The sequence below is a fragment of the Rattus norvegicus genome, chromosome 2 (assembly GCF_021556685.1).
Source record: "Rattus norvegicus strain SHRSP/BbbUtx chromosome 2, alternate assembly SHRSP_T2T, whole genome shotgun sequence".
Classification (NCBI taxonomy): domain Eukaryota; kingdom Metazoa; phylum Chordata; class Mammalia; order Rodentia; family Muridae; genus Rattus; species Rattus norvegicus.
In genome coordinates, this window is record NC_141535.1 from 198302834 (window position 1) to 198330531 (window position 27698).

Below are 27698 nucleotides of genomic sequence, written 5' to 3' on the forward strand. Positions count from 1 at the left end.
AATTTGTCTCAAAAATGTAGAGAACAAAAAGGGTTAAATTAATTTTAATGGTAGGTTGCATTTAGATACTATGTAGGCCTTATCAACTTATAGTCATTATAAACTATTGCAGTGTTCTTCTTATATTCAGTCTTCAAAATTGACAGGTGTTAAGGTACGGCTCATTTTGGCACCAAATACTCATTCAAAAGTGCTTGATCTCCATTCTGACTTTATAAAAATTGCAGCAAGGGGAATGTACTCATTTACCCAAATGATCTTAAGTTGAGTTGAAAAGGTTTTCAGACACTGAGTATCTACTTTAACTTCACTTAATTAAGATGAAACAAAATCAATGCTCTAGTTCCTCAGGGTCCTTGACACCTCTAACTAACTGCCTCCTACGGCTGGTGGCCGCAGAGTAGAATACCACAGCGCCAGACTCTTTGCCAAGTTCAAGCACCTTTTCCCCAGAATGCCTTCTGCATCTGTTTCCCTCTCCTTGTTTATTACATGTGTTTGCTTTGCTTTCAGACAGGGTTTAACTCTGTATGCGGTCAAGGTGCCCTAAAACTCCCAGGGTGGCCCAGGCCCCTGTGTTAACTTGAGGCGGCCTTTCTGTCCCACATGACAGGGTTACCCACATTTGTTGTTGGTTTTTTATTTATTTATTTGGTTGGTTGGTTGGTTGGTTGGTTCAGTTTTGAGGCAAGGATCTTAAACCTTGTGTAATAACCCATACACCCCAATTCCCCCATACACCCCAATTCCCCCATCCTCCCCTGCTCCACACACACACTTCTGCTTTCCAGGACTGCAGGTGAGTGACATTACACTCAGCTTTCAGTTCAACCCACCTCCATCACCCTTATCCATAATGACTTCTTTTTAATTTATTCTTATGTGTATGGGAATATTGCCTGCATGTATGTCTGTGAACCAAGTGTGCTCCTGGTGCCTGGGAAGCCAGCTCTGGGTTTCCATCAACTGGAGTTACAGACGGTTGTGTAGGGATTGAACCCTAGTCCTCTGGAAGGGCAGCCAATGCTCTTAACTGCTGAGCCACTGCCCCAACCTCAGCACTTAACGACTTTTCATTATCATAAGCCAGGGTCAGATTGACTTTCTCTAAAACACAGTTGTAACCACTAACAGTTATTGGACACTTACTATGCCAAGATATGGTCTAAGTTCTGCCCACGGATTAACTCACCTAAATTGTTGTATGAAGGGAGGGTTATTAGTACCTTCCTTTTCTTTTTCTTTCAGTGCTAGAGATCAGGCTCATGGGCTCACACAGGCCAGACAAGCATCTTATACCAAACTGTATCCCAGGCTCCCAACATCCCCGTATCAAAGAGAAGTGACTGAGGAGATCAAACAACCTCCTGGCTACTGAGTGGAAGTGCTAGAAAGTTGAACCCAGTTTAACCAACTCCTCACATTCTGGGCCACTGGGAGGTTGTATACCTTCCTCCCTCGCAGGTGTACACACAAGTATGGAATTTCAAGTGATGGGATTCCACATGCTTTAAAAAAACCTTCTCGGGGCTGAGGATTTAGCTCAGTGGTAGAGCACTTGCCTAGCAAGCGCAAGGCCCTGGGTTCTGTCCCCAGCTCTGAAAAATAGAAAAGAAAAAAAAAAAAAACCAAAAATCTTCTCTCCTTCTTGTCAGTGTATTCCAATTTATGTGCCTATGATATGTACCATTTTTTAAATGTCTTAAGTCTGATAATCATTATTCTAGTGTGTTTTCAGTAGACAAAGTTGCTTCTTAAATGTTTGGATCCCAAGATCTTGCTCCTTAGTCCCTTCTGATAGTGAATATCCTCCTCTGTTAGTAGCGACAGATGCTTTAAACATCCAGCCTCAGTGTAAGAATCATTCTCTCATATTCTCTCTCTCCATCTCCTTCCCCCTCCCCCTCTCCCTCCCCCCTCTCTTCCCTCTCCTCTTCTTTCCCCTCTCCCCCCTCTCCCTCTCCTATTTTCTAAACAAGGTCTCCTATAACCCAGGTTGGTCTTGAACTTTCTGTGTAGCCCAAGGTTACCTTGAATTCCTTCCTTTTCACCTCCAGCGCGTTAAGAATGACAGGAGGTAATGGCATTGGAGAGATGGCTCATTGGTTAAGGGCACATACAGCTCTGGCAGAGGCAGAGCCCCCAAATTCAGCTCACAATAACGCCCTAAACCTCCAGCTCCAGGGGCATCTGACGCCCCTAACGTCTATGGGAACTTACATTCACATACACATACCCACATAGAGACTCCCCAAAATACAATTTTTAAAATTGATTACAGGAGTGTATGACTCACTATGCCTGGTTTATAAATGCTGGGGTTCAAACAAAGGGCTTCTTGAATACTAGGCAAATGTTCTAGCAACTGAGATATAACCCCAACCCTTCACCATATCTATGGGAATACTCCCTGAGCAGGCTTCCCTCCAGACCAGAAATCCTTCATGGATTCTGACATTCTGACTTTGTCTCCTACTAGCTTTACACCACTTCAAGTTTCAGCCAACTGGTCTACTTGCAATTCCCGGATTGTTTTTTCCATCTGTTGAACTTTCCTCAGACTCCTCCCTCTATCTAGAAAGCATCCTGCTTCCCTGTCTGCACAATCATTACTACCCAGGCAGGTCAAGTAGCCCGGTTCTGGTTACTTTCTCTCTCTCTCTCTCTCTCTCTCTCTCTCTCTCTCTCTCTCTCTGTCTCTCTCTCTTTCTTTCTTTTCTTTCTTTTCTTTTTTCTCTCGCCTGCCTCACCACTGCAGCCCCGCTGACCACACACATTAACCTTAGGTCAAAGTTTATATGTTCTTATGTGTGTGTATGATTAGTTTGCCCACCAGTGTTTCTTAAACACCATACAATGGGAGTATGTACTAGGTACTTGACTGTGCTATCTAATTTAATTCAATCCTCACAACAGCCCTTCCAGATAGACATGACTCCCTCCATTTTATAGGATAGGAATCTGAGGCTGTCAGAAGTTAATAATCTTGATTCCTTACTAAATGGCAGAGTCATCACTCACTCAACAAATCTTATTCCGCTTCCTAGGCCCCCCTGGGCTTTTCAGTATGGATTGGGAAGTCCCTCTGGGGGCTATTAGAACAACAGCCTCAGGACCAGGCAGAGCATGTCAGAGGCAGTTTTCTCGTTGCACTATGTTTAAAGAAATGTTTGGGTCGCAGCCGGCACTTAGCCTGGGCCAGCACAGCGCTAAAGGAGTGATTCATGTGGACAAACATCGTCCAGGATGTTTAGATCCAGTGGTGACCCTGATTATTGTAAAACTGAGACAGGAGTGCCAGGCCCTGGCACACGTCCAGCTGTCTCCTCTCCCTGTGCACTGCCACCGCAATAAAACCTGTGGCCAAGTCACCCTTCTTCCTGCCTTGCTCCGGTTGGAGCTCTCAGCTTTTATAAATAAATAGTCCATGATAGCAATGCTTTCGCTTGGGTCAGCCTTGGATTGATAAGAGGCCCCGGCATTAATACCCTATAGGCTCCTCAGAAATCCATAAGAAAAAAGAGAAGAGACTGGGAAGACACAGTCTCCCTCAAACTAGATTTTCACCTTTTGGGGTTAGAAACCCCCAAACTCGTTGGATCCGTTCACAGTGCTCAGTGAAGAACTTGCAACAATGGACTCATTCTCTTCCTGATTATTTTGGAGTCAAGGGTGTTCAGAAGTTGTTTGCTCAAGGAGAGTGTAAACAGAGCTTGCTGGTGCCCCAGGCCAAGAGCATGCCTCCAAAGCTATTTCAACATGGCAAGAGGTGGGGGGTCTAGTTAAAGAAGCTGAACCAAGAAGTAGGGGTGAAGTATTTTGTATTTGAGGTCCATTTTTATCTACCATCTTCAAGACAGTCATCCCTGGGGTTGGTGTTAGCAGGACACCCATTTCACAGCTCCCCAAAGAGTGGAGTGTTCCCTTCCCACTGCCTCTGGCTCACTTACTCCTAAGCAAATATGGGTTGTTTAAACAGGTCTAAAGACAAAATATTCGCACAATGTAAAACTCTTACGTTAATATTCTTCCCTTCCTCTCAACCAAGATGGTGTAAGTATCCAAGGCCTTCAAGGTCTCATCTGTCACAGTGGACAAAGACCTAATGATCAGTGGCAGTTGTATGGTAGAATTCTTATCTTCTACAAAGGAAATGGCAGTGTTTAACTCTTAAGCAAGGCAATTAGACCACAGGCCACCAAGGCCGGTGAACCAACATTACTGGGAAGCCATCCTGTTCTTGGTTATCTTTAAACTCCATCATGAAGTGGCTTGGTAAAAGTATACACAGCCGGGGTATCATTGGGACTAGTAAACGTTCTCAAAGGCCCTCTGACTCGGGCCATTTTCAAGGGATCGCTGTTTTGTTCTCCTGTGAGTGTGTTCTTGACATGGGTATGAATATGGGTAAACACATCCCACAGCATGCACGTGAAGGTCAGAGATGACTGTGGAGCCTGCCTCTCACTACGGACCTGTGAATGATCTTGGATTTCTGTCCCTGCTGTCCCTACCTCCCAAGTGCCAGAGATTACAGACATGTGTCTCGACATCTGGTTTATTCGGTATTGGAGAATCAAACCTGGGGCCTCACACATGCTAGGCCAGCACTTATCAACTATGCAAAAGGTGAGAGATTTGAAAACAAAAGTCTAGCACTTTAGGAGGAACGCCAACTGTCAAACGTTAAGGTGGCAAGAGGTTAAAATAGTCCCCGTAGCTAGGTCCCAGTCGTGGGGTGACTTCATTTTTAAAAAAAAAATATTTTTTTATCTTATGTATATGAATGCTTGCCTGCATGCATGTATGTGTACCACATGCAGGCAGTGCCCTCAGAGGCCAAGACTGAGTGTCAAATCCCCTGACACTGGAATTACAGATGGCTGTGAGCAGCCATATGGGATCTGAGAACTGGATTCAGGTTCTCTACAAAGGCAGCAAGTTCTCTTAACCTCTGAGCCAGAGCCATTTTTTTTCTTCCTTTGTGGAACATGCTATGTCCTAGAACTCGATTGGTAGTTTAGGCGGGCCTCGAACTCACAGTGATCCACCTGCCTCTGCCTCCCAAGTGCTAGGATTAAAGGCATGCACCACCAAGTCTGGTACCCATGGGCCACTCAAATATTAATGAATCTTTTAGGCAAACATTATTTATATAAAAATCCCACTTGCTTCTTTTGGGATTTGCTATGTTATAGTCAGGCTAGTGGTTAGGACCCTACATAATAACACTTGTATTTATGGGACTGCACTGGCATTGTCAATTAACATTGGTGATTTACAGGGACTAATTTAACCCCTCAAAACCTTGGCTGGGCTTGATATTTAGCATCCCTCCTACAGCGCTAGACTTCTGACGTATTTTCAAATCTCTCACATTCTGCATAGATAAATTTTATTCTGCCTTCCCCAATAGAGTTTTTTGTAAATATTTCAACGTAGCTTCTACCATATGTTTTTTAAAAGTCACTTAGAGCACAAACCAAACATTGTTATTTCACTAATACAGAAACTAATTTTGCTATTCCTAAGGTCTTGTCATAGGCCCCCAAAAAACAATTTTCCAAAAGCATTTTGTTGTTGTTGTTAGAAGGCATTCACTACCTACTGCGCGAATTATGTTGATAACATTTTAGAGACACCTTGAAAAAGACTTATGGCATATGTTAAGAGAAGTTCAAAGGAGAGAGTGGGAGAAATATGTTAAAGAATTCAAAATCAAGAAAAGGTGTGTCATATGCTAAACACTAAATGAAGTGTGCAAGAGGACAGGCAAAGCGTTCCAACAGGGTCACAGCCAGCAGCTGTGGGCTACTGATGTTACCACAGAGGGCACTTATTAGGATCCTAAGGTCGATATCCCGAGCTTCCCATCCTCAGACTCCAGGGCTTCTGACCCCAGTCTACTACTGGTCCCTAACTTTACTTTTATCCCAGTCCCCTCCTTTCCTCTTTCTGTTTAGCTTCTCAGTGTTTTCAACCACTTTTTAGGTAACCCATCTGGAAAGCAACTCCTGTCTTCTTTCTCTTTCTGAGAACTGTCACTCTTTCGGACCTTACTCCTGGAGCCAGAGCTGCTGAGAGCTTGTGAGGGTAGTCTATTTTAGGAGTCCTCCAATGGGCTGGCCTCACCCATGACGATGCCAGCCTGCTTCCCTCCCCCCAACCCCTACTTATTCCTAGAAAAAAAATTGAACTCTGTGGTCCCTGAAACTGTGACTGGATCTACAAGGTCTGTATTCTGGATCTAAGCTCTTTTTTTTTTTTTTTCTTTTTTTGGTGACCAAAGTGAGATCAGGTCAAGGGGGTGGAGTGGACAGTACCTCTTTGCAGGCGTGAAGCTCGGGTCCGGTTCCCAGGGTCACCTGGAAGGTGGTCCCAGCCCAAAGCAACAGCCACAGAAGCCGGGATGTGCGCCTTTCAGTTCTTCCGCCTTCTCTGGCAGAAGGTTGGGGGTTGTGACCAGGCTCAGCCATAGCGCTGTCCTGAGCCAGCGGCAGTAGCGGCTCAGGTGCTGCGGTAGCTGCTTATGCTGGCAGAAGGAGGAAAAAAAAAAAAAAGAAAAAGAGGAGGGAGGTACACAGAGGAGGATGCAAGGGGCTGGACTCGCTTCAGTCACCTCCCTGCGGCTACGCCAAGGCCGCCCATCCCTCCTCCCTCGGTCCTCTCCTCCTCCTATCCATGTCGCCTTGACAACCGCATCCTCTTCGCTCAGCGCGGGTGGGGCAAGGACCACGCGCGCCTGTGCCGCTCACCTGCCGGTCTCCATGGCAGCCGCCACCGCTGGCGCGCGGCATGGGAGTGCACGCGCCAGGGTTTGCAAGTAACCGAATAGGCTTACGTTACGTAAAGCACGCAGTAGAAGAACCTTCAAAACATCTGCAGCGGCTCATTTCGCACCTATTACTCTTCCGGGCCGGGAGGCTATTTCTAAGCTTCTCTTATTTTGTAAACATGGCTTATAAAACGATTGGGGGAAGACAGAGGTCTTCGTCATCTTCCAGGGATCGTCTCCTAGAGTGGCCCCAGCAGTAACTGCAAAATTTAGTTCCATCCTTCCACCCCGCCAAGTCCATTCACGTTTTTACAGCCGTCTCGGTGAGCAACCCTGACGTCTGCATAGTTAAACAGCGAGGGTGACCTAATCGACAATTTTCCAACTAGGACACGTGAGATCTTTGATTTTTTTTTTTTTTTGACATTCTCTTACTCTCATTGATTTGAAAATGGGGAAGCTTTCTTTTAAGTGAAGGCGAGAAGGAAACCTTTGGGTCATCTTTTAGTACTTCTTTCGTTAGCTTTTGCAGAAATCCCACGCCGTGGGAAGCCAGCGTTTTCCAACTGAGGCTCCAGATTGCGTATCCAGGTCGCCTTCCCTCTGCATTCACAGCAGTCTCCTCCCATTCTTGGAGACTTCTGTCTTCTTATTGAACCGCCAGGTGGCGCATCTCTCCAAGGGAATACATCTGTCATAACTGGAGGGGCAGTTGCCTAGCAACTAAAAACTGGGCGTTCCAAACAATTGAGACCTGGGATCCTCTTCAAGCCGGGTCGCCCTGTGGCGCACTGGTCTCCAGGGAGTAAGCGTGCACCCCTGGGCCTTTAAGCATGCCTCACTCTCAGGAATCTTACCCGAACCCTGCCGTAGGCGACAAAGACACACATTTGGGAAATCTGCTGGCCTCTAAGGTACATTGAGGTTTCCTCAGCAAATTCCCAGTGGGGTCTCCAGCAGATTCTTGGTCACCTAACTCTGGTGAGATCACCAGGTACCCAAGAAATCTTTTTTGCCTGTCTCCTAGGCCAGCTATTTGCGTCTGATAACCTTTTGGAAGTGGTTTTGAGCAGAGGGAACTGAACTCTAATGTAGAAGAACAAGGTCTGTCAAAGCAGTGACGGGGAATATAAATAATGGGAAATATATAATATAATGTAATATAATATAATAGTCTGGGTTGCGCCAAGCTACTGTTTTCTCTTCTTTTGGCATCTGTACTCTAAAGACAGATGAGATGTAGAATAGAAGAGAATCTCTGAAAGACAGAAGGTCATACTTCAAACAAGTCTTCGCGATACCTCTGGTTGATGCAAGAACAGATTTGTATATGTGTGTGTTTAACTTAATTATGTTCAGTGGTTAGAAATACAAACCATCTTTTTCCTAGTCTAATTCTTTGGGATATTTGAAGAGAGGCACATTAAAGTGAATTAAATGGTAATGTGAGGGCTGGGGATTTAGCTCAGTGGTAGAGCGCTTGCCTAGCAAACGCAAGGCCCTGGGTTCGGTCCCCAGCTCCGAAAAATAGAAAAAAGAAAAAAAATGGTAATGTGAGCTTGATAACAACACCAAAGAACTTGCTTTTCTTCAGTATTTGTGGCTTCTATGCCAGACGCCCTACGAAACACTGAGCCTAAACTTAGATATAGTTACTGTCTGGTTAGCTTAGTAAGGAAGATGGGCCAGCAACTGCGTCATAAGTCACTTAGTGGGTAATACAACTGACCCCAGGATTTGGTGGGTGAAGGGGAGGATCAGGAACTCTAAGCCTGCTTGAGCTATAAGAACCTGTTTACAAACAAACAAACAAACCCACAGACATAACCAAAACCAAAATGTACTTCCCTCAGTGGCACATGCATTCCGCCTGAGAATAGGACCAGGAAGGAGGAGTTTCTCAAAGAAAGTGAGTGACATTTGATGAATTAACTGAGACACATGCAAAGGGTGTGTGTGTGTGTGTGTGTGTGTGTGTGTGTGTGTGTGTAGTGAAGAAAGAAAGAAAAACCAGCTATTGGGGGGGGGAAGCAGTAGTTACAGATGCGTTGGAAGGAGAGACAGAGTGGCCTGTAACTCCAGAAAAGCCAAATGTCAGTGTGAAATAGTGACAAGGACTGATGGATGCTAGAGACCAGACCTTGATGGCTGAGTGCTGTGAGCATTGTGTTAGTGGGCTAGGCACCATCCCAGAGCTGTTGGGAATCACACACCGCTGTGACATGCCTTTCAGTAAATGTGTGTTAAATGTATACGTATAAGCAAAATGGAGGGCCTACCACCTCGGCTACATCGCTACATCTCGAATTCAAGACGAACCTAGATGATATGAGACACTGTCCCCAACACCAAAACTGGTGGCCTATGTGGGTAAACTTGGTCAAGAGAGGATGCTGTTAACATTTATGGGACTGGTCTTACGAGTATTGTATGCTCTGTCCAAAAGATTGTTGAAGCTAAGTCACTGCTGCTGGAAGTGTACTTTTATTATATCCTTGACAACTGTGGATGCCATGTGAGGCTGCAGTGAAAGTGAAATTAGAGTCTCAAGATAGCTTGCTGTGTTGGGGTTGGGGATTTAGCTCAGTGGTAGAGTGCTTGCCTAGCAAGCGCAAGGCCCTGGGTTCGGTCCCCAGCTCCGAAAAAAAGGAAAAAAAAAAAAAAGATAGCTTGCTGTGAGTCCTGGACACCCAGAGGAATTGAGTTAGCAGAAGGATGCCAACGCATGTTTACTATGGCTCTGATAATCACAGTCCCCAATTTAAAAAAATAAAATAAAAATAGCGTAGGTACCTGTCCATATGAATGGCTAAGTGTTCGAGACATGCACAGCCAAGTATCGTTTAGTCATAAAGAACAGGTATGTTTTCCAGAAGTTGGGTGCATACATAAGGAAGTCGAGGCAGATTCAGAAAGGCAGAGTGGCATGTGTAAAATCTACTCTAAAATTAAGCATGTGAGACTGGAGTGGCCAAGTGGTCGAACTTGCCTAGCGTGAGCTGGACAATGAAGCAAGCAGGGACCAAACGTGACACAGAAAGGGGACTGTTTGGAAAAGAAGCGAGAGAGGATAATGGGAGACAAATATGGTCGGAGTTTTGTGCTGCTCGTAATATCACGATGAAGCCTGCTTCGTCTAGCTAGTGTGGGTGATAATAAAAGATTACATTTTTTTTAATGTTCGGAGAAACCTATCACGGAATTAGTGACCAATAAGTACAGGCTCTTATGGCTTGAAAAAGAAGAAGAAAGAAATCACATGAAGCAGTGAGCTGATCAGGCTGGGCATGAGACAGAAGCCCCTCAGATCAGCTGGGAGCCGAGTGCAGTAGTCAGAAGCAGGCGCAGAAGTCCTGGAAGAGCAACTGACACCGAAGACAGGTGATAAAACTCGAGTCTGAGGAGGACGCGGCAGACCAGGCAGTGGGATTTGATGGCTGATTCCATATGGTCTAAAGAAAATGGATAAATACAGGACAGACTCCCGGGTTTCTGAGGGTTCAACACACCCTCACTGAGATGAAGCATCCCAAGGAAGTGGGTTTGAAGAGAAAGATGTTGACATCAATTATGTAGATGCTTTGTGGTGCCTGTGAAATCTTTAAATGATTGTGTGGTATGCAGGCCTGAGAAGCTAGGGTTGAAGATGTGTGCCTGGGAGTTACACAGCTTATGTGCTGTTTAAAATTGTAGTAGAAAAGCAGCCTATCCCATGAAGCTGAAAATAAGACATGAGGGACTGGAGAGATGGCTTAGCGGTTAAGAGCATTGACTGCTCTTCTGAGGACCTGGGTTCAACTGCCAGTACCCACCTGGTAGCTCATAAGTGTCTGTAACTCCAGGCTCTGACATCCTCACACAGACGTACGTGCACCAATGCACATTAAATGAAAACAGTTTAAAAATAAAACAAACAGAAAGACGCTCTCTTGAGAAGACTGAGCAGAGAAGGAAGGTGTAACAGCCAGAGACCAGAGTTAAACCGCTTGGCCTCATAGGATGGAGAAGGATTGGTGGGGTTTCGGAGTTTCCATGCCTGAAGTCTCAGGAACCAAGAAAGATCAGAACTGGAAGGATCTTCCTAGTGGCCACAGAGACCATAGGTCAATAGCCAGTTTCAGTGGGCACTGGAAGAGAGGCTAGACCACAAAGGGTTGGAGACAGGAGTGGTGAAGAAGGGGAGTTTGTAATTGTTGACCCTTGGAGAAGGTGACAGAGTGGCAGATCCGCCTCCATTAACAGATGGTAGAGAAGGTAGAACCAGATGAGGGGCAGGGAATGGCACTGATGGAAAGGACAGGGAAGGGCTGGGTATAGAGAAGCTTCCTCCTGAGTGAAGGGACTTCTCCCTGTGATCAAAGGAGAGAGGGTCTCAGACTGGCATCAGTGTTGATACTTGGCTTTTTCTGTTTCTTTTTGTTTGTTTTGGACAGTGTTTCTCTGTGTAGCTGTGGCAGACCTAGAACTCATCTGTAGACCAGGCTATCCTCAAGCTCACAGAGATCCTCCTACCTCTGCCTCCTCTCATTTATGCTTATATTCAGCCCTTGATTTTGTTGCTGTTTGGTTTTGGTTTTGAAGACAGGGTTTCTCTATGTAGCCCTGGTTGTCCTGGAACTTGCTATGTAGACCAGGGTGGCTTCTAATTCAGAGATCTGCCTGCCTCTGCTTCCGACTCCGCCTCTGACTCCCAAAGTTGTGCACCACCACCACCACCACCACCACCACCACCACTTAGTGAAAGGCAATCTCCTTGTGCCAATAGAGAAGATGTTGAGCCGCGTATAGCTTTTAAGGAATGTGGCAGAGCCACTCGGAGACACAGCAAAGCAAACCCAGATTTATCTGAGTTAAATCACCCAGCAGTTTGCTACATGGAGAGAGAGAGGAGGCTAGACAGTAGGCTCACTAGAATTCGGTCATTGGTTTGATCAGGCCCCGGTTTGGTTTTTTTTTTTTTTTTTTTGGTTTTTTTTTTTTTTGTTTGTTTTTTTGGTTCTTTTTTTCAGAGCTGGGGACCGAACCCAGGGCCTTGCGCTTCCTAGGTAAGCGCTCTACCACTGAGCTAAATCCCCAGCCCCCAGGCCCCAGTTTTTAAATACATGTGTTGGGTCACTGTACTTGAGGACACCTGCAGTGGTGAAAATATTCATTTTTGTATACAAGAAAAATCAACAGTTTTTCTCACTTACGCCTGTGGCGTTTATAGAACCGAGTGTCCAGTGACCTCTTTTCTGATGTCCCTTTCCTCCGTGAGTTATTCTCCCTTGTGTAATCTTTTTGTCACCTAAACAGCACACATTCTTTGTTCCCCATTGCCTCTCATGGAACCCTCCCTGCCCCAGTGAAAATTCTGTCCTCATGGAGCCTTTTGGTCAAGTTCTTTTCCTGCAGGCCCCAACTACTACTGCATGTGGACAACTTATGTCATTGGTTCCAGTCCTCCAGCGAGCCATGCACAACCACTTTTCCGTTAATTAGAACTCCAAACTTGGAACTTCTAATCATGACCAGGTTGTTGTTACGCCCAGTTCCCTGAGCCCCTCCTCTTATTTCCAGGATCCCAACCCACTGGTTTCTTGTTTCCCTGGCCCTTTTCTATGATTTCTCACTCAGAAGGCTCAGGGAGCTGCCTCTGCTGCTGTGCCTCTCCATGCAATGGGATGCACCACAGGAATGACCGTGGCCCACACTGCATCAGCATGGTGTCTGGTAACTGGGTCCTGCATGTGGTTTCTCTTGCAGAAATCGACTTTTAAGAACCCAACCCACCTTGTGCAGCAGCAGGATACCTGGAATCGGCTCAGCTCGGCTTCTACAGCCACATCCATAAGGCGAGACGCCTACTTTTATGATCCGAAGGTACTTAGCATTGTAATATGAAATACTACTTCTTTTTGCATCTACTTAGGCCTTAATAAATTTATTTTCTTTTTGGTTTGTTTGTTTATCTGTTTTTAAAATAGAGCTTTGTTACATAGCCAAAGCTGAGCTCAAACTTAGTATTTAGCCCAGACTGGCCTGGAACTCTCGATCCCTCTTGTTTTAGCCTCCTAAATACTGGGATTACAGGCATATGCCAGCACACCTGGCATTCATATCCTTTTCTAAAGATAGTCCAGAGTGCCTCAGTATCTTTCCCTTTGTTCCCAATTCAAGATATTACCATCCAAAACCAACCTATTAAGTCACAAGGCTTGGTCCAGATCACACACTGTATCAAATCAAAGGCTGCTCCAGGCTGTGGTGGTGCACACTTTGAATCCCAGCGCTTGGGAGGCAGAGGCAAGCAGATCTCTCTCTGAATTAGAAGCCAGCCTGGTCTCCAGAGCAAGCTCCAGCACAGCCAGGGCTACACAGAGACACCCTGTCTCAAAAAACAAAAACAAGCCAACGAAAAAAAACCCTCAAAGGCTGAATATAACTGTAAATGAGGTAGGGCTGATTAAACCCAAATCGAAGACAATTTTCCATGTCACCAGTAACATAGCCGTAACCGAAAAAAGACACTTTCTATTGACCAGAAGTCTGATCATTTGCAGTGTGGGGTTAAGCGCTCCCTCTGATCTGAATACAATAGCTGGGTACAATCTGAGGAGTCAGGCATAGAGCAGCCAGGTTAACTGTGGGAGGACTGATTCCTCTACAGATACCAAAGGATGATCTGGATTTCCGCTTAGCTGCCTTGTATGACCACCACACTGGGGCATTCAAGAACAAAACTGAAATACTGTTACACCAAGAGACCATTGAGGATATGCAGGGGTGAGTAATGGAAACAAAGCTCCTCCACCCTAAGGATGTAAGCATCAATTGCAACGCAGGTGCTGTGAACAAGCCCACAGTTGTTTATTTTGAGGGGTTTTTTGTTTCGTTTTTATCTGCAACATAGTTTGTTGTTCGTCTTTGTTTTAACTGTGCTAGGGCCTGAACCTAGGGTCTCCTGCATGCTAGGCAAGTGCCCTACCGCCGAGCTACATCCCTCAGCCCTCATTTCTGTATTTCATTTTTAAAACATGAGCAGAAGTCCTATCTCCATAGTTCACCTCCATGAAGGTAAGTTCGTGTAGCTAAACAAACACTGCTTTGATCATTCTAGAAGAGCGAAGGGGGCCCTGAGGTCTTATGAAATCATGCTTTCCTCTCACCAGCTCCTTTCTGATTGGCTCTCTCTCCTCTGCTCTCTTTCCACCATTGTCTAGAACCAAACTCCAGTTTCCTGGAGAATGTTTCCACTCTCCTTCAGCCCCCATCACTTCCCGGACTACCATCCGGCACTGGATCAACCCTAAGAAAGAATCCATCCATAGCATTCAGGGATCCATAGGTGAGGATTAGATGATGGGTGGGCTCATGGTGGGGGTGATGGGTGGGAGGGGCTGGCTAGAGGATGGCGGGGATCAGAGGCTCGTGGTTACTGGTCAATAGGAAAGATCAGAGACTATAGAGGGTGGGAATTATCGATTAAGTTGTCACCTACCAGACTAATACTAGATGATCTGTTGATAGTAGAACTGGAGGATTCTATCTTTAGATTAATTCTAGGAAGGCACTGGACATGAATGTGAGAGTGAAGACCTTGGTTCATTTCCATTGGTCCATCATATCTCAGTTTTCTACTTTTACAAGAATTTTCTCATAGTATTGATAAGTGCATTGATTACAGGATTAAAAGGGGGCTGGGGCAAAGGGTCTGAAATTCCAGCTCACCCCATTCTCTTTTCTTCACAGTGTCCCCTCACACTGCGGCTACTAATGGAGGTTACTCCCGAAAAAATGATGGTGGCTTCTTTTCCACCTAGTGGTGACAACTGGGCTAATTTTGCCATGGTGGAACATGCAGTCACCCATCTTCATTAAATAGGTTTGTTCAAGATGAAGCCCGATGTGTCTGCTGCCTAGGACATTTTTGAAAATTCCCCAATTCTAGAGACTAGTCCTGTTGGGTAAATTTGTGCCTTGGAAAGTCTTTTTGCCAGACGTAAGGGTTTAGGACAGAACCGTACTGGTTTGGACACAAGTATTTAGTGTACAAGTTTAGTGTATAACTAAAGTCACAACTACACAGAGCCACATCGGTGCACTGGGCACTAAGAGTCAGGGACACAGGAAACAGAATAGCCTATTTTCTTTCTTTCTTTCTTTCTTTCTTTCTTTTTTCATCTTTATTAACTTGAGTATTTCTTATTTACATTTCGATTGTTATTCCCGGTTTCCAGGCCAACATCCCCCTAATCCCTCCCCCTCCCCTTCTATATGGGCTTTCCCTCTCCATCCTCCCCCCATTACCACCCTCCCCCCAACAATCACGTTCACTGGGGGTTCAGCCTTGGCAGGACCAAGGTCTTCCCCTTCCACTGGTGCCCTTACTACAGAATAGCCTGTTTTCTTAACAAGCAAGTTATCACTATGATACTCCACACTCCACAGCTAATGTCACATTATCGGCCTCTTGGGTTTAGTCATCTGCTTCTTTCTCTTTGAGGGTTCGTTTCCCTGGCCCTACTCCTTGCTGTCGTTCAGTCTCTGACTCTGCCACTTCCTGGAACTCAACTGTCTTCTCTGTGTTAATTTTGCCTGTGGCATGTAGACCTGATTCTCATAAACGTCATTCAAAAACTCGGTGTTTGGATTTCAAGGTCCCTAAAATTTGATGCAGTAACATGGTTCCTAATCTTATAAGTTATGGGGTTGGTGGATGGCTCAGTGGATAGTGTTTGCTGTGCAAGCATGAGGACTTGAGGTTTATATCCCAGCACATCTGTAATTCTGGGGTTATGAGGCAGGGATGAGGGGACAAAGGATGATCCTAGGGGTTCTCTGGCCAGTCTGGCTGAATTAACTGAGTTCCAGGTTCTGTGAGAGACCCAGTCTCAAGCAAACAAATAAATAAACAAACAAATAAACAATATGATAAATCAGACAGAGATAGATGAGGACACCCAACTTCAACCTCTGGCCTCCACTGGTGCACACACAGAGGCATGTGAATCTGCACAAATATGCACAAAAATAAAAACACTTAAAAATTAAGAGGCACTGATAAGAACCTGTGTCAAAAAACGATTGGGCAAAAAATGATCCAATGTCCTTTTGGAGATCGCACTATAAGGTATGGAGATGGTATATAGCTTTAATCCCAGCACTCAACAGGTAGAGACAGAGGATTTGCTCATCCAAAACCAGTCTGAGTTACATAAACATTGTTTCAAAATATTTAAACAAAAAGTATTGGACTATAAAGTCCCATTGCTAATTAAGTCTGACAGCATTGCTTCGTGTATAATTCAAATACAAAGGGGGTTCTTCCAGGAACTGAGGTGTCCCTTTATATTGAAACTTTCCAGTCTCCTCAGATAGTATCCGCTGCCATGTGGCAATATGAAGTTTCCACACTTGGGAGGCTGAGGCAGGAATATCAGTGAGTTCGAGGCCAGTCTGAGATATCGTATATGATGCACTGTCTAAATAAAATCTTAACATTATTCTGAAAATGTGAACAAGAAGTGATTCTTACAATTTCATTTCTCAGGGCAGCATTAGCCTGATATCAGAACCAGATAAAGACACTTGTACACACTCAGAAAACTCATACTTATACATACACACCTACAATGCTCTCACACATATACACACATACTTTCACATTGAGACACTTATGCACACTTAAATACATATCTCTCTCTCTCTCACACACACACACACACACACACACACACACACAATTAAGAACTTTTTTTTTAAATAAGGAAAAGGAAAGGCCTATATTTGTAATGAATGCTATGGTGGCTTGAATAAAGACAGGCTGGGGTTAAAGGTGGGCACCATCTCTTCCAGGCTGGGGTTAAAGGTGGGCACCATCTCTTTTGGCTAGGCTCATATTTGCATGTTTCCCAGTTGAGGAACTGTTCTGAAAGGATTAGGAGGTGTGGCCTTGTTGAAGGAGGCGTGTCCCTGGGGGTGGCTTTGAGGTTTCCAAAGCCCACACCAGGCCCAGTCTCATCTCTTTCTCTGCTTCTAACTGGTGAGTCTGATGTAGCTCTCAGCTATGCTCCAGCACCATGCCTGGTGCTGCCATGCTCCTTGCCGTGATGGTCATTGACACCCTCTGAAACTTCAAGCGATATTTCGATTCAATGTTTTCTTTAAAAAGTTGCCTTAGTCATGGTCTCTCTTCACAGCAGTGGGACAGTAATTGAGACAAACATAGATGTAAAACTCAGCAAGGTACTAACCAAGCCCAATGGCTCATCAAAAGGATTATTTTCTGTGATCAAATGAGGTTCATACCAAGGACGATAGTTCAATATGTAAAAACCAATAGACTGAAAGGTAAAACCCACTTAATCATCTCACCAGATGGGAAAAGGCATTTGATAAAATCCAACATCCCCGGTCTGGAGAGGTGGCTCAGCGGCTGAGACTGCTCTTCCCAGAGGTCTTGATTGAAGTCCCAGCAACCACATGGTGGCTCACAACCATCTGTAATGAGATCTGATGTGTCTGAAGACAGCTACAGTGTACCCATATAAATAAAATAATTTTTTTCTAAAAATCCAGCATCCCCTCAGGATAAAAATGGAAGATGTCCTGGCTGGTTTTATGTTGGCTTCATACAAGCTAGAGTAATCTGAAAGGTAGAAACTTCAACTGAGAAAATGCCTCCATAAAAGACAGTTTTTCTTAATGATTGATGGATGAGGGCTCTGCCCGTGATGGGTATCCTACGTGGCTCTATCCCTGGACTATTGGTTCTAGAAGAAAGCAGGCTGAGCAAGCCACGAGAGCAAGGCAGTAAGAAGCATCCCTCCACGGCCTCTGCATCAGCTCTTGACTCCAGGATCCTGCCCTGCTTGAGCTCCAGTCCTGACTTCTTTCAATGATGAACAGTGCAGTGGAAGTGTAAACTGGGGGAGTGGCAGTTCTGTTTACCGATAGGAAATTGCGTGAACAAGAAATCAAGAAAGCAACCCCATTTGTGATAAATGTGAACCACGATGTGAATGCGCTCTATTGAGAAAACTGTAAACACGGAGACACTGCAAAGGACAGGCACACATACAGACATTGTGTTCATGCACTGGAAGAATCAGTCCTGTTAAAGTGTCCAAAGCATTGTACGGAGTCTATGCAATCCTTATCAAAACACTAATGGCAGTCTTCAGAGACCTAGGAAAGACAGTGCTATGATCACATGGAACGACAAAAAACAAAACAAAACCTTCAAATAAGGCTGAGGAGAGGTCCCAGTAGCAAGCTGCTTTGCAAAACCAAGGAGCTGACTTCAATCCCAGAACTCACGTTCAAAATGCTGAGCAGGGGCCCTGGGAAGATGGTTCAGTGGTTAAGAGCAGTGACTGCTCTCCCAGGGAGAACCGGGCTTTGATTCCCAGCACTCACATGGTAGCTAACAGTTTTAACTCCAGTTCCAGGGTAGCTGATACCCTCTCCTGGACTTGGTAGACATCCCATACACGTGGCACACAGACATATGTGCAGGCAAAACACTCATACACATAAAAATAAATTTCAAACAAATAAGTGTGGAGGTGCATGCTTTTTATCCCAGCACTGGGGAGCAGAAGCAGGTGATCTCTGAGTCTGAGGACAGCCTGGGTCTACAGAGTACCAGGACAGTCAGAGTTTCACAGAGAAACCCTGGCTCAAAAACCAAAGAAAACCAAAAGATGACGAAAAAGAGAAGAGGAGGAGGGAGAGTGGACAGTGCCTCTGTCCCCCATACACACATAGCCCACATACATACACCCATACATGCATCTGCATTCATGAACTCACATCATAGCCAAATCTTGAGCTTACCTCTCTTAATATATCATAAACGTAGTATAGAAACTGTATATTGACAAAAATAGGTACTTAGACCCATGGGCAGAAGTTATCTATTTCTAGGCAGAAGAAGCCTAGAAATAATGCCTCCACTTCTCCAACCAATTCATCTTCAACATGGCTGCTAAGGAAGCATATTGGAGCCACTGAGGTGGTACACAGCTTTAGCACTGGCACTCAGGAGATAGTGGCAGGCAGGCCAGTGAGTTCCAGGCCAGAGCTACAGAACAAAACCCTGCCTAGAGATTAAATAAAACCCTGTGCTGGGTTGTTTTGGAACTTGACACAAACTAGAACCATCGTTAAGTGGGAACCTCAGAAAATGCCTGTCAGATTGGCCTATAGGTATTTCATGTAGGATTTTTTTTTTTTTTGAGACAGGGTCTCTTTATCATGTAATGTAGAACTAGAGTTTTAAAAAGGTTACTCATTGTCAGAGTCTGGATGTGCAGGGCTGGACGTGCCTGAGGGAGAGCCAGAGATAGGACTTGCCAAACCAGCTATCAGCCCCAAGGACATTGACCATCTGTAGCCACCCTCTCCCCTTCCTTCACCCCCCTGAGTGAGATGAGCCACCCTACCTGCCTGCCGAGCTGCTAGAGAGCACGTACTCCTTGCTGATGTAATTTCGCGCCGAAAGAAACTGTGCACCATTTGAATTGACCAATCATGTGTAACCTCACGAATGTCCCTATATAAACCCCCGAGTTTGGAAGCTCGGGGTCGATTCCTCTGTCTCCTGTGTGGGATACATATCGACCCGGGATCCCGCTAATAGGGATCTCGTTAATAAAAGCTACCTCCTGCTGTTACATCAAGGCTGGCTACTCGTGATTCCTGGGGGCACCCCACCCCGCGATCGGAGTGAGAGACGCAGCTCCCCGTTTAGGGGTACGCTCTTTCATTTGGAGGTCCCACCGAGATCAGAGCGTGACCCCCCGGAACCCCGAATGCCCCTTGGAGGTGAGTTGGATGTTTGTCTGAGTGTTTCTGTGTGAGCGGCGCCACAATTGTCAGTCTGTGTCTGTCTCTGTTTTGGTTCCGCCGTGTGTGTATATATGTGTGCCTTAGTACTGGTCAGTGCTAAGAGGGCAGATGTGTATTCCTGCCCTGTGCTAAGAGGGCAGATGTGTATTCCTGCCCTGTGCTAAGAGGGTAGATGTGTATTCCTGCCCTGTGCTAGGAGAGTGGATGTGTATCGACCCCCTGGCTGCGGAAGGGGGGACGCCCCGGGCCCGCAAGCTGCAGCCCCTGGAAGACGTTCTACGGGCGGAGAACAGTCGGGAGAGCTCGGCTGTGGCCAGTCAAGGGGAAGAGAGTGGATGTGGAATCCCACTCTGTATCTGTGTTGAGAGAGTGGATGTGGAATCCCACTCTGTGTACCTGATTGTGGTTTTCTGGATAGGATGTCTTGGTCTTGTTTGCCTGGATTGTTTTCTGTGGTATTGTCCAGTGTCTTTTTGACTTTTGTTTCGTATTTGAATTTGGACTGACGACTGTGTTTGAATCTTGGACCTACGACTGTGTTTGAAATCATGAAACTGTTTGCTTTGTTCGTCGAAGAGTTTTACTTGGTCCCCTTAATGTTTAGTGAGTAAGGAACTTAATTTTGTGGACCCCGCTCTAGTGGCAGTGTGTTGGTTGATAGCCAAAGTTAATTTTTAAAGCATAGTGTTTTATCTGAGCTTGTACTCGCAGCCAGCTGTGATGAGCTGGGAAATATTTAAATTTTGCTTGGGAGCAAAGAACCTTAAAGGGACAGGCTACATTAGAAATGCTACAGGAGGAACCATCTGAAAAGGCTGAGAGCTAGGTGGGAGAGGACTATAAGGAAAACAAGAACAAGAAAGGAATTTCTGACATTTGCTCACAGTAGGAGAGCGCTCATTTAGAGAAGTTCTTTAAGGGAGCCTGCCTTATCAGGCGGTGGCCAAGGTCAGGATTAATGTTTTCTTTTCCATGGGCCTTTAAACCCAGTGAGACAGTTTGGTAAAGGGCTACTACTGAGGTCCTGATAGCCCCAGGTGAACTGGTTACGATTCTTTTGTCAGCCACCTGGCATCTAGCACCCAGGTTCTAACCATCTCTCCATCCTTTTGTTATTAGTTGTTACTAGAAGCCTAGTGTCATTTGGAGGCTGGTTCTCTTGAGAGGCAAAGCCACTAAGCTGACACTGAAGAGAGATACTCCTTGAGGGAAAATCTAAGCTTGTGCTTATTTGTACAATGGCCTTTTTGTTCCAAGAAAGGCCTTCTGGCTTCCCGTCTGACATTGGCGTCTTTGCAAAGGGTCACATTGAAGTAACGCTGCTCCGGGACAGTCTTTAGGAGTCAGGATGGCCGAAGACATCAAGACTAAAATCAAGAACTACAAAACCGCCCCCTTTGACAGCCGCTTCCCAAACCAGAACCAGACTAAGAACTGCTGGCAGAACTACCTGGACTTCCACCGCTGTGAGAAGGCAATGACGGCAAAGGGCGGTGACGTCTCCGTGTGTGAGTGGTACCGGCGTGTGTACAAGTCCCTCTGCCCCGTCTCATGGGTCTCAGCCTGGGATGACCGCATAGCAGAAGGCACATTTCCTGGGAAGATCTGACCTGGCTCCGCCCACCTCTCCTCTGCTCTTTGACCTTCTCCCCGATAGAAAAGGGGGACCTCAGTATATGATGGTCCCTACCCTGGGACCCTGAATCATGATGCAACTACTAATAAAAACTCACTGGAAAGGTTTCAAAAAAAAAAAAAGAAAGAAAAAGAAAGGCCTTCTGGTTTAGCTGTGTGACTAAATGCTGTTTGCCCTCTTCAGTAGACCTCTATTCTCAAGATTCTCTTGTTTTCTCACCATCCCATTTGAGATGCTTGTTAGTAACTGTTACAGGTCTTCTTTACCACCGAGGAAAGACGGAATCCTACTAGAGGCCAGAAAAAATGTTCCAGACACAGATGGAAGGCCCTCACTTCTGCCTGCTCTCTTCAGACGCCTGAAGGTAGGGAGTGCTCCAGGTCTGCCGCCAGGCTCCAAGGGTGGGTCTCTGAGGGGCTAGAAAGTGCCCCACCAATCTGGCTAAGATAAGGAAAGGATATAAAGAGAATGTTACAGAAATTTAAAGGGTTAAGCTAAGTTGCTGAGAGTTAGTATAAGTTACAGAGAAAGTAAGGTTGAAAAAGAAAGAGATAAAAAGAGCAAGAAGCTAGGAAAGAAAAGAGACAAAAAGAAGAGGAAGTTAGAGAGCTAAAGAGAGATAAAAAATGAGAGAGGAACATATACTGGCCACAGTAGTTAGGTAACCTAGGAAGATAGTACCTGGCAACAGAAGAGAATTCCTGGCTAAAGATCAGTGTGCCTAATGCAAAGAAAAAGGACACTGGGTCAGGGACTGCCCAAGAAAGAACAAGAGGGACCACTGGAGAGCTTCTTGGTCCTAGAGTGCTGGACAGGGACCCAATGCTCTATGCTCCTATGCCCCCAGTGGGCCAATATCCAAAGACCTTGAGTGCAAGGGGCTACAGGCAACAAACAATACTTATGGACTGCCCGAAGAACAGTGGACCTTGGTGTGGGCCGGGTAACCCACCCGCTAATTCATGGTCATCCCTGACTGCCCCTATCCCTTGCTCATGAGAAAATTGCTCTCCAAATTGGCTTGCGTGGGCTTAAATGGCTGGGTGAGGCCATGTGTATGCATATCTACAGACTGTGTATGTGGAGCTTAAGACCTGTCTCAGTGCACCAGTACCTGATGCTGGGAGATGAATGGCTTAGCGCTGTTCTGCTTGGAACATATCACTCCTGCTAGTCGGGCACTAACAATTATCACCCAATCCAGGACTTAAACTGTGATAGAGTGGCTGATGTTTTGCCTTTAAATAGAGTGTCCCAAAAGATGGGACCACTGGTCAGCTGCCATAGACTAGATTCTCCACCGGTTGGGGACAATCTGGTCACCTTGCTGCCCAATCCGGAATTGGCAGAAGCCCATGGGTGGAGGAAAGACCTCTGCGACTGGCTGATTGACCCCTGCTGAAAGCCGAGGACCTTGTCCACAGATGGGAACAGTTCTCTTCATGAATGAAGGTCAGAGACAAGTGGGTGCTGCCATGGTGGACAACACGACGTCATCTGGGATGGCTAAACTTCTACCCCCCAGCACATCAGCACTGAAGATGCCTTTACCATCTCTTGGATGCCCTGGTGAAGCCAACAACTGCAAGAGACGGCCTCGATAGTCATCAAGAAGATACTGGAAGAAATCTTCCCTCAGTCTGGAGTGCCCAAGGTAATCTGGTCAGACAACAGCCCTATTTTCATTGCCAAGGTAAGCCAGGGTGTGGCCAAGTATTTAGAGGTCGATTGGAAATTACATTGTATCTACAGACCTCAAAGTTCAGGACAGGTAGAATAAATAAATAAAATTTTAAAAGAGACCCTGACCAAATTAAATTGACCATGGAGACTGGCGCAGACTGGGTGACACTCCTTCCCTCTTGCTCTCTTCAGAGCAAGAAATACCCCTTCCAGATTCAGCCTTACCCCCTTTGAGATCTTATATGGGGCCTCAGCTCCCCTGACTGTATTAGATGATGTTACTGAACCAACACGTCATGTGTGCCAGGTTAAAAGACCTACAGGTGATACAGAAAGAAATCTGCTCACAGCTGACAGCAGCTTATGCTTCGGAGACCCCTGAGACATCTCATCAGTCATCAGTTCCAGGAGACTGCAGCTACACTGAGCCCAGACACTCGAGCCTCGCTGGAAAGGACCATACCTGGTGCTGCTGACCACCCTGACAGCTGTCAATTCTCAGCCCTCACCAGCCGTGTACTAGCTGTTAGGGCTGAGAGCTGGGACCTAGAGGGAAATTCAGTCATGTTTGTCCTGGGTTCTATCAGGATAGGTGTGGGATAGGCTTGATTTCCATTACAAATGATGTAACATTACATATGTTAGTACTCTTAATACTTCTTGGGACTGTGCCTCAGGGATCACAGTCTGTATAAATTTAGAAGTTCTAAAAGCTAGTCCTGACCTTGGTGTATAGGCTTGGATAGTGTCCAGATTAGAATCCTCATGTTAAGACAACAATACCAAGCTGTTATGCTAGATGAAACTGAGTTCTCTATGTAGTTCTAAGATTAGAACTATTAACAAAGAAGAAGGGAATCTAGAACTAGAGTTTTAAAAAGGTTACTCATTGTCAGAGTCTGGATGTGCAGGGCCGGACGTGCTTAAGGGAGAGCCAGAGATAGGACTTGCCAAACCAGCTATCAGCCCCAAGGACATTGACCATCTGTAGCCACCCCCTCCCCTTCCTTCACCCCCCTGAGTGAGATGAGCCACCCTACCTGCCTGCCGAGCTGCTAGAGAGCACGTACTCCTTGCTGATGTAATTTCGCGCCGAAAGAAACTGTGCACCATTTGAACTGACCAATCATGTGTAACCTCACGAATGCCCCTATATAAACCCCCGAGTTTGGAAGCTCGGGGTCGATTCCTCTGTCTCCTGTGTGGGATACATATCGACCCGGGATCCCGCTAATAGGGATCTCGTTAATAAAAGCTACCTCCTGCTGTTACATCAAGGCTGGCTACTCGTGATTCCTGGGGGCACCCCACCCCTCGATTGGAGTGAGAGACGCAGCTCCCCGTTTAGGGGTATGCTCTTTCAGTAGCTCTAGCTGTTCTGGAGCTTGCAGTGTAGACCATGCTGGCCTTGAATGCACAGAGATCCATCTACCTGTGCTTTCCAAGTGCTGGCAGGAAAGGCCCATGTCTCGTCAGTGTTAGGATGAAAGACGCATGTCTGGCCAGTAGGCCAGTAGTTTTCTCCATTAGTGATATGGGAAGGTACAGCCTATTGTGGGCAGTGCCACCTCTGGGTATGAAAGGTGACTCAGTGAGCACCTGGAGAATTAGCTCGTAAGCAGCATTCCTTCATGGTCTCTGCTTCAGTTCCTACCTTCAGGGTTCTGCTTGAGCTTTTCTTGACTTCCCTCAGACATTACTGTGACTTAAGATCAATCCTATCCTCCCCAAATCGCTCTTGGTCGTAGTGTTTATCATAGGCAATATAGAACCACATACAATTGACCGGCGAGTATCTGAAAGATTGGTATCACTAATCAAGAAGTGCAAACCAAAACCACCATCGGGTATCACCCCACTTCAGTTAGGATGGGACTAAGGCAATTGAAGATCCAAGTACCAGGAGGAGGTCTGGGGATGTAACTCAGTTGGCTGAGTGCTTATCCAGGACGAATAAAACCCTGGGCTTGCTTTCCAGCACCGAATAAACACTAGGAGTGGTGAAACCTCGCACTTATAATCGGAGCTTTGGTGGCATACACCTTCCAACATAGTGAGTTCCAGGCCAGCCAAGGTTCTAAGAGTGAGACCTATTTCAAAAAGGGGAAAAAACCCTATCAGCCAGGATTGGTGGCTTGCTTGAAGTCCTAGCTATTCAACAGGATTACATCAACCCTACAGCCTAGAGACCTTGTCTCATAACCAAACCAAACCACAGGATCCATCCAGTAAGTCTATAACTTGTTATGTATCAGTGAAAATAAAATCAGTTATTTTGAAGAGATATCAACCTCTCCATGTTTACTGCAGCACTAATAAATGAATTACAGGGGCTGGAGAGATGGCTCAGCGGTTAAGAGCACTGACTGCTCTTCCAGAGGTCCTGAGTTCAAATCCCAGCAACCACATGGTGGCTCACAAACATTTGTAATGGAATCCAATGCCCTCTTTGGTGTGTCTGAAGAGGTCTACAGTGTATCAATACACATTAAACAAGTCAAAAGAAAAAAGACGGAATTACAACAGCTAAGAATTTAAACATCCATCGATGAATGGATTAAAAAAAGAAGCATCAAAGCATCATCCATGGGCTGAGAAGGTTGAATAGGTAAAAGCACTTGTTGCCATGCCTGTCAATTGTAATAATGGAAGAGCAGTTCAGGCTGTAAAACAAGACAGCACCACCCACCAAAAATGAAAACAAGCCTGAGAAGGCTCAGATTACACTGGGATCCAGAACATCTAGAGCATTAGCCAGCTAGTAAAGACTTTCTATTGGCTTAAACCCACGTCTAGGCAGTCGACTCTGGTGAATTACCCAGCTGCCACCGGAGTTTAATCCCTGGAGCCCACATGGTGGAGAGAAATGACTAACACAGGCTACCCTGACCTTCACATGCCCACGAGCTGTGTGCACACACAAGGAAGTGGGAAAAACAGCTCAGTCATGAAGAAAATATGGTGTATGTACACAATTGTCTTAGGATTTCCATTGGTTTGATGAAAAACCAAGATCGAAGCGACTTGGGAAGAAAAAGATTTGGCTGACATTTCCACACTTCACTGGAAGAAGCCAGGACAGGAAATCAAATAGGGCAGGTTCTTGGAGGCAGGAGCTGATGCAGAAACCATGGAGGGACACTGCTTAATAACTTGCTCAGCCTGCTTTACAGACCACCAGCCCAGAGGGGCACCACCCACATTGGGTTGGACCCTCCTCAACAGTCACTAATTAAGAAAATACCTTACAGTCTATCCCGTAAGTCAATCTTATGAAGGCCATTTTCTCAGATGGGTACCCTTTCTTTCAGATGACTCTAGCCTCTGTAAAGTTAACATCAAACTAGCCAGCACAATAGAAGGTTATGCACCCATCAAAAACGAATGGGATCCTGTTGTGCAGCATATCCGGAACTGGGGATCATTAAATAAGTCAAGCACAGAAAAACATAATCTTACTCATGTGGGCTCTAAACCAGTTGCTCTCCTACAGGTTGTCGGCATACAGTAAATTACCAGAGGCCGGGAGAATAGTGATGGGGCATGGGGGAAAGGTCCCCCTTTGTGGAAAATACACACACCCACATGCTATTTGAGACAGGTACCCTTACCCTAATGTAGACATTACATAATGTGCAAATGTACTGAAAACCTCTAATTAAGTACTTTGTGTGCCAATTAAAATTATTTTAGGATGCTAGAAGGATGCAACATGTCTGTCACCCCAGCACTTGGTAGGCAGAGGCAGCTGGATCACTCTGAGTTCAAGGCCAGCCTGGTCTACATAGTGAGTTCCAGGACAGCCAAGACTACACAGAGAAACCCTGTCTTAAGAAAAAAACAAAACAAAACAAAAAATCTATTAGGGCTAGGAGGGTAGCGCAGTGCATAAAGCGCCAGAAGGATGAGGAATGGACTCTTGAGTTTCCAAAACCACATAAAGGCCAGTGGGCACACTTGTAATTCTGGGGTGTGTGTGTGTATGTGTGTGTCTATGTCTATGCAATCAGCTAGTTAGAAGAGCAGAAGCTTCAAAGAGAGGAGAGGTTCTGCCTCAGAAAATTATGTGTGTGTGTGTGGGGGGGGGCTGGTGGTGGAAAAACTTGACACCAACTTCACACAATCACCTATAATCTTACAAACAGGACACACACACCTTTTTTTTTTTTAACTCAATGTGTTAATAAAGTGGCTGTAATGGGAGCCTGGAAGGTAGAGGCAGGCATTCTGGAATTCAAGGTCATCCTCAACTACTAACCAAGTTCCCCAGCCTAAGACCGATCAAGTAAGATCAAGGTGTAGGCAGGGAGAGGGGCGTCGGGAGTAGGGGGGACCACACACACTCGCCTTCTAGGCCCCAGACTCCAACATCCGTTCTTGCACTAGGTCCACATGCACCACACACGCCGCAAAATACAAATCAATGCGGTCCACAACCCATCCAAAACAACACATCCATCCTTGAAGCCTTAAATCGTACACAGCCCATTCTAATTTACTGCATATAGGGCAAGTCCATGCATCTGGTAGTTTGTAAATGTATGCTCTCTAATGGATACACTATACAGGATATACTATAGAGTCTGTACAAGGCCTAGGTGAAACTATTAATAGCCCAGACTAAAAGGGGCACTCGCGGACACACACACACGGTGAGAAGAAAAACTGCAGCGGGGACAAAGCCTCCATCTACAAGCGGCGGCGCGCCTCTGCAGCACACGAGGCTACAGACCTGAACCAGGGCTCGCCGGCGGGGTCCTGGGGCCGGGC

The 27698-nt window shown here is 45.8% G+C and overlaps 2 protein-coding genes and 1 pseudogene across 5 annotated transcripts in view; 2 read left to right on the plus strand and 1 right to left on the minus strand.

Moving 5' to 3' along the window:
* Elapor1 (endosome-lysosome associated apoptosis and autophagy regulator 1) overlaps positions 1 to 6650 on the minus strand; it is a 78261-nt gene extending 71611 nt beyond the window's left edge. For 2 of the 4 annotated variants that reach the window (XM_087627761.1, XM_087627762.1), the window contains exon 1: positions 6324 to 6650. Coding sequence is in view for 2 of the 4 variants with exons in the window: in NM_001427831.1 (NP_001414760.1) it covers positions 6324 to 6476 (153 nt within the window). In the remaining 2 variants the exon portion in view is untranslated. 4 annotated transcript variants of the gene reach the window in all.
* Positions 6651 to 7537: 887 nt separating this feature from the next.
* On the plus strand, positions 7538 to 14655 carry Cfap276 (cilia and flagella associated protein 276). Its single transcript, NM_001134578.3, has 5 exons — positions 7538 to 7689; positions 12521 to 12637; positions 13425 to 13540; positions 13978 to 14102; positions 14507 to 14655. Exons 1-5 carry the CDS (start codon positions 7609 to 7611, stop codon positions 14575 to 14577), a joined length of 510 nt encoding a protein of 169 aa, NP_001128050.1. The 5' UTR covers positions 7538 to 7608; the 3' UTR covers positions 14578 to 14655.
* Positions 20948 to 21354, plus strand: Cox6b1-ps1 (cytochrome c oxidase subunit VIb polypeptide 1, pseudogene 1; annotated as a pseudogene).